Source organism: Engraulis encrasicolus, chromosome 4, assembly GCF_034702125.1.
Source record: "Engraulis encrasicolus isolate BLACKSEA-1 chromosome 4, IST_EnEncr_1.0, whole genome shotgun sequence".
Classification (NCBI taxonomy): domain Eukaryota; kingdom Metazoa; phylum Chordata; class Actinopteri; order Clupeiformes; family Engraulidae; genus Engraulis; species Engraulis encrasicolus.
Window position 1 is genome coordinate 6,759,272 of NC_085860.1, and position 7,091 is coordinate 6,766,362.

The following is a 7,091-nucleotide window of genomic DNA, read 5'->3' on the forward strand; positions in this document are numbered from 1 at the left end:
TCAGCCAGTGTTGACTTGGCTGTGCAGTCAGTAGGATTTGGGTTTGTTTTCTGTGGGCAGGCAAGCCGGCACATGTTTGGGATTGTTGTCTAAAGGCAGAGAGAGAGAGAGAGAGAGAGAGAGAGAGAGAGAGAGAGAGAGAGAGAGAGAGAGAGAGAGAGAGAGAGAGAGAGAGAGAGAGAGAGAGAGAGAGAGAGCTGAGGAGCCGGAGAGAGGCAGCTGTAAAGGGTCGGATGCCGGGGTCGGGTTGTGACTGCGGTCAGAGTGACAGACGGTGTCATAGGGAGAGGCGTGTGTGTGTGTGTGTGTGTGTGTGTGTGTGTGTGTGTGTGTGTGTGTGTGTGTGTGTGTGTGTGTGTGTGTGTGTGTGTGTGTGTGTGTGTGTGTGTGTGTGTGTGTGTGTGTGTGTGTGTGTGCGTGCGCGTAGCCCTCTGTGAATATTTGTTATCATTCTTTTCTTTCTCTCTAGTTTCACTCTCTCTCTTGCTGTGTGTGTGCGTGTGTGTGTGTGTGTGTGTGTGTGTGTGTGTGTGTGTGTGTGTGTGTGTGTGTGTGTGTGTGTGTGTGTGTGTGTGTGTGTGTGTGTGTGTGTGTGTGCGTGCGTGAGTTTATGTGTGTGAACATGCATGCGTGCGTGAATAGGTGAATGAGAAGGAAGGGCTGGGGCTGTGATGGGGGGTGTTGAGGTGCATTTCATTGCATTCATTTTCAAATCCCATCTTGTTGAGGAGGCACATTTTGCTGCTCTGAAGTGACTGTGTGGGAGGGTAAGTGAGTGAGTGAGTGAGTGAGAGAGAGAGAGAGAGAGAGAGAGAGAGAGAGAGAGAGAGAGAGAGAGAGAGAGAGAGATGTGAAGGGAAGGGAAGGGAGGGAAGGGGAAGTGAAAGGGAAGGGAAGGGTAGGGAAGAGGCCTATTGGATGGGGTGAGGACTGTTGGCTGACAGATGGCAGTAAATGGATAGGCTTGATATCTGAGCAAGCCTGTGCTCGCAAGCGCACAGGCCAAGCCCAGTCAGTGCAAGTGCAGCATATCTACTACACCACGACTGTAGCCTCGCTCAGTTTTATGTCCTCTCCGTCTCTCCATCCCGGCATGCCAAATCAGACATTCGCAGACGTCTAGCAACTTTTACTCACCTCTACAAACAAGCTCCTGCTGGTTTTAGTTTACGACATCTCTCTCTCTCTCAATTCAATTCAATTCAATTCAAAAGTGCTTTATTGGCATGACAAAAGAAACTTTGTATTGCCAAAGCATGGTACATAACATATATAAGACAACAATAAGAGGAACAGTAAGACATAATAAAATTATACCGTGTGTGTGTGTTCGTTGTGTGTGTTCGTTGTGTGTGTGTGTGTGTGTGTGTGTGTGTGTGTGTGTGTGTGTGTGTGTGTGTGTGTGTGTGTGTGTGTGTGTGTGTGTGTCTGTGTGTCTGTGTGTGCATGTAGAGTGTGTGTGTGTGCACGCATGTCTCAGTTTGTTTGTGTGTGTTTGTGTGTGTTTCCGTGTGCATGCGTGGGTGCACGCGTATGTCCATCCACAGTCTTTGAGTGTGTTTCCGTGAGTATTCCAGCACATAAACATAAGGTATTTAAAGAATACATATAATATACAGTATGTAGGTATATCACTCATTGTCCCTCTGTTGGTGGCATGTGAAAATGTATTGGGCTGACAAGAAACAACTCAGTTCTTGTTCACCCATGATAAATGGGAGTTTGTTCTGGGTTGGGAGGGAAGTGAAATTTGGGTGTTTCTGCTCGAATTTTTGGAAGAACATTTCACGGATATTTTTAAATTTGTTGCATTCGGTTAGGAAGTGAAGCTCGGTTTCAACAATATTGTCAGTGCATTGTCTGCAAAAACGTTCTTCTCTGGGGAGCCAGTCTTTTTTATGTCGGCCGGTTTCAATGGCCAGGCGGTGTTCACTGAGTCTGTATTTCGTCAATATTTTTCTGAAGATAGGGTCTTTGATTTCAGTTAGATAGTTTGCAAGTGCATACTCTCTGTTTAGGGACAGATAGCATTGCATCTTGCTTTGTGTTTTGGTTTTCAATTGCCAATATTGATAATAGTTGTTTTTCAAGTATAAGAAAATTTGGTTTAGTGGAGTATGTTGTGTAATTTGGATCTGGTCTTGCAGGCCTGTAGAGTGTGGAGGTGTTAGTGGGAAGGGATAGCAGTGGACCTGGTTGTTATGTGGGGTGGTGATTTTGCTCAGCTCTTGGTTTTGCAAGGCTCTCTCTCTCTCTCTCTCTCTCTCTCTCTCTCTCTCTCCTCTATTTATCTCTCTCAGTCTCTCTCTCTCTCTCTCTCTCTCTCTCTCTCTCTCTCTCTCTCTCTCTCTCTCTCTCTCTCTCTCTCTCTCTCTCTCTCTATTTGGCTGGCCCGCAAACAGAAAATGCTGAACCTGGTGCATGTAGACCCTTTAGAGGGTTTCTTGGGAATGGCTAAAAGTCGCATCAAGGTGGAATACATGTATTATCACTTGATCAGTGATTTGGAGAAATTTTCAAACGTTTGGTGTGTGGGGGGTGTGTTGTGTGAGGTTGGGGGGACAGAGAACTGATTGTGAATATATGGGGGGGGGGGGGGGGGGGTTGGTCTGCTTTTGGGCAGTGGCTGTATTGTTCTAATGTATGATGGCTGAATGGTGTTAATAAAAGGCTTTTTAAAGGTCTCTCTCTCTCTCTCTCTTCTCTCTCTCTCTTGCTATCTCTCTATCTCTCTCTTTCTCTGTCTCTGTCTCTCTCTCTCTCTCTCTCTCTCTGTCTCTGCATATGTAGGCTACAGTTGAGTGTGTGTGTGTGTGCTCACGTGTGTGTCTCCGAGTGCACGTGCGTGTGTCAAAGGGTGGTGAACACAAATGTGCTCTGCAGGGCTTGGTAAACCCCATTATTGTATTAGACCGGGTTATTTCTCACTCGTAATTGGGCAATCAGTCTAAGGCTGGGTGCTGCAAACTCAAGCAAATTGGCACGTCTTTGTGCCAGGGCCAAATTTGACCCAGTTAATTTGATTAAGAACTTAAAGAATCTAAGTTGCCTGACTATGAAACGAGGGCCAAATGAAAGTGTAATTGAGGTTAGACAAAAAAGTTTTGTGCATGCAGGTCTAAACTCTCTCTCTCTCTCTCTGTGTGTGTGTGTGTGTGTGTGTGTGTGTGTGTGTGTGTGTGTGTGTGTGTGTGTGTGTGTGTGTGTGTGTGTGTGTGTGTGTGTGTGTGTGTGTGTGTGTGTGTGTGTGTGTGTGTGTGTGTGTGTGCGCGTGCACACGCATGTGTGTGTGTGTGCAGGTGTGTGTGTGTGTGTGTGTGTGTGTGTGTGTGTGTGTGTGTGTGTGTGTGTGTGTGTGTGTGTGTGTGTGTGTGTGTGTGTGTGTGTGTGTGTTAGAGAGGTGAATAGCCAATTAAGAAGGCAATTAATTTCAGTTGTGTTACTGAGGAGTTTATAATGAAACCCCGGGAACAAGCTGTGATAGAAAATGTGACCCCATTTTTCGTTGCTCCAAAACTCAATTAAATTCTGTAGCTAGACCCATAGCCATGCTGAGACATTTATTTTACTGGCCTCTAATCAGAGAAGTCCCATAGCCAATAAAATAAAGGTCTTCACTGGAGCAATTCGTCCACCAGGGGGTAAAATGGTCTCATCAATTATGACTCCCAAGTGATACTGTGTGTGACTATAGAGCTATTGCCTCCCAAAGCATGCCAAAAGAGCTGAGACGCATTTACATCACCGTCAACTCTCTTGGACAAGATATTAGTACACACAGAAAGCTCTTCCTTCGATGCCAATGTGCCAGAGGGGTTCAAACGGAACCGCCCACACTCTCTCTTGAACGCAAGGTTTCGCCGTTTCCCCACTCTCGCTTGCTTTGAAACCCCATGGGCTTCCGCGATACGCCACCAGCGCGCTCCGTTTTGGTCACGTGCCGCAGAGCCCAGTGTCTATCTGCGAGCTGGGCTACTTCGGTCAAACCGAGTGCTGAGATGAAGGATGGAGGATGGCAACTGACAGACGCGCTGCACCCACTCGTGGACTAGTAAGGGCTGCCTAAAAGGCAGTCCAATTGATTCGCAGCTTGTGTTATTCTCTTCGTTTCAATTTGTAATTTGCTCAGTTTATCATGAGGAGGTGTTTGATTCTGTTCGTTTCGCCCTGTGCTGGTCCAGGCAGCCAAACTCTCTCAGCGAGCGGGCAAGGGGGCATTTTCCCAGGACGTGTTATACAGCGTTGATCCGCGTCTCAGAGGAGATACTTTGGATTTTATTTCCCTCCACCTTTGTGGTCGAGACCGTGCGCCGTTCTGCGTCTTGAGGGGCTAATATTGTTGGAACCATGAGGTTTGTGTCAGCGAACTTTCTTGCCCTGTTCTTTTTGTGCACTTGTTCGTGTGTGCTCTACGTCTGGAGCAGACTAGAAGACAGACTGGGGAGACACAAACGGGGGCTTCATGGACCAGGGGCACTGTTTGCTTATGGGAAATCTGCTGACCTATCCGCAAGAACTTTCCGGGCACTTCTTGCTGTCCCGGCAGCTCAGAAATCACACCGTAAATCCAACACAACGGACGGTCATAATTCAAGCAACACCGGAGGTGATGCGAACAAATACCATGGCCATGCTGCTAAAATGGCACCGAATAAACAGGACATAGTTCGTCTTACGGAGATAATCGAAGATGGAATATTTTGGAGTCAGACACTGGAGGATCATCTTCCCGTCGGCTTCAGTGAGGAACATGCCCGAACGTGGAGACACAGAGCCCGGGGCAACCTCGTTGTTTCACTGGAGCCAGGCTGCGGCAGGGTCTCTAACCAGCTGGCCACATTTTCAGACGGGAGTAAAGCATGTGTGCGTTACGGGATAAACGCGGAGCAGATACAAGGAGAAACTTTGTCCTATTACTTGGCTAATCTTCTAGGCATCACAAACATACCCCCTAGCATCCTCTCCCGACTGAACGTTGACGGGGAACAATGGGGCTCTGTGAGGCGGAGGGTGGATGGCTTGCAGTGGTCCGCGGGAGCGATTGTGTCCCTAACAGAATGGGTCGCAAATCTTACAGGAGTCGTTACACCTGCACCTCTGCGGCAGGAGAGCAAGGGTCTTCATCCTTTGCTAACGGAACTTGGAAACAAAACGCTACCTGAGCTGCTCGAGCTTGTACAGTGGACCGACCTAATCATATTTGACTACCTAACAGCGAACTTCGACAGGCTGGTTAGCAACCTTTTCAGCCTTCAATGGGACGCCCGCGTAATGGAAAGGGATACTAGCAACCTCCTCAGAACACCAAGCGGGGATTTGGTTTTCATAGACAATGAAGCGGGCCTGGTGCATGGGTACCGCGTGCTCGATATGTGGGAGCGTTACCACAGCACCGTTTTGAGCTCGGTGTGCTTGTTTCGAAAGGGGACAGCTAAGCGCATCGCGGAGCTTCATCGCACCAGAGACACGCGGATGCGGCTGCTTTATCTTTACCAGGACAGAGAGCCTTTAGCAACGGAGCTGGGCTTCCTGTCCGACGACCACGCACGGACATTGCAGAATAGAATTGACACTCTGCACAAACACATACAGAATTGTAAAGACAGGTACAGTCAGTTATAGACACGGCATATTGTTGTGGAAACAAACGTACTGAAGACAGACAATATTTTCAGTCATACTCCAAGAAGTATATCTGACTGACTACCTCTTGTGGGGGAACATAAATGTATTTATGCTCTCAAGTTAAGTTTTTTTATGTTATTATTTAATCCAGCCTTAATGTACAATATAACAATTTGTAAATGGCGTAGAATATTTTGATGTACCTATTGTTCAGTGATGCTGTATGATAGGGGAGGAGTTGTAGTCGAGTGTGCTTTGCAAGGAGGTCCAGTTTGTAAACACACTATTGTAATGAACAAAGTGTTTTGTCTGCCACATTACCATATGGCATTGTATTATCATTATAGCATATTTATTATGTTAATGATATGGTAACAGTTCATTTTGGAAACAGTACCTTCCATCTCTCTCTCTAGTAGGCAGGTAGGGAAGTCAGTGTTGGATTTACACCAAATCCTTCCTATTTTGTTTTCCACCACTGTCGGTTTGGCACATTTTCAGTTGTAACTGTCAGAGTTTGGTTGGCCAGATTTTCTCATTGAAGAGTTTTAACCCAACACTTCAGTGCACATTTCTAGTGAAACTGTTTTTTTCGTCTAAATGCTGCAAACACACTCATTTCATTTTAGTTCCTTGTGAAACACACAAAAATGTCTTTTATTGTGAATTTCAAACTTCACTTTAACATTCCAAGCCTTTTTCTTACTCAATTGAAAGCCTAGTTTCCTCTGTCTGCTATTAAAACCATTGGAGACACAAGTTGTTTCACTGTAAAAAGAGAATTATTGTGTTCTGCCACATTCTTGCCTCCTACTCCAAACCCACTCGACACCCCAAGCCTCTCTCTTTCTCTCTCTCTCTCTCTCTCTCTCTCTCTCTCTCTCTCTCTCTCTCTCTCTCTCTCTCTCTCTCTCTCTCTGTGTCTGTGTGAGTACTATTCTATACAGTGCCGCCATTGTAGTTCGTAAATGCCACAGCTCCCTTGGTCTGTCACCGGGGAACTTTACCCCGTGGTGCATACCCGTGACCCTGAGTACAAGGCCGCCTCCAAGTTCTTGTGCTCTGTTCTGCTCTGCTCTGCTCTGCTCCACTCAGTCCAGTCCACTCCACTGCACTGCACGACACTGTGGAAGCCAGTTGGCAGAGAAAGGTCACGTATTGTCTCTGTGGTGTGCCTAGCGAGTGACTGTCTAGCTGTCACCAAAGAGCTTTTGTTTTTTGTGTTGTTTGTAATTTTTTTAGTTTCCTCACTGGGAGGAGAACTCTGTGAGGCTGTCAGAGACATTTTCTGATGGAGGTGTTTGTGTAATTAATTTCACAACACCACAGTGGCAACTCAAAACTGTTTTGTCTTTACTGTAATATGCGTTTTGACTAACCGACCATATGGCAACAGCAAAATAAGCTTTGAAGCCCCCCCTCCCTCCTGAGGTGAATCGAATGGGAAGTTTTCTTGATAGTTTTGA

The 7,091-nt window shown here is 46.5% G+C and overlaps 1 protein-coding gene across 1 annotated transcript; it reads left to right on the forward strand.

The window, feature by feature from the left end:
• Positions 1-3,998: 3,998 nt before the first annotated feature.
• Positions 3,999-6,473, forward strand: fjx1 (four-jointed box kinase 1). The gene has a single exon (XM_063195979.1). It carries the CDS (start codon positions 4,348-4,350, stop codon positions 5,620-5,622), a length of 1,275 nt encoding a protein of 424 aa, XP_063052049.1. The 5' UTR covers positions 3,999-4,347; the 3' UTR covers positions 5,623-6,473.
• Positions 6,474-7,091: the final 618 nt, after the last annotated feature.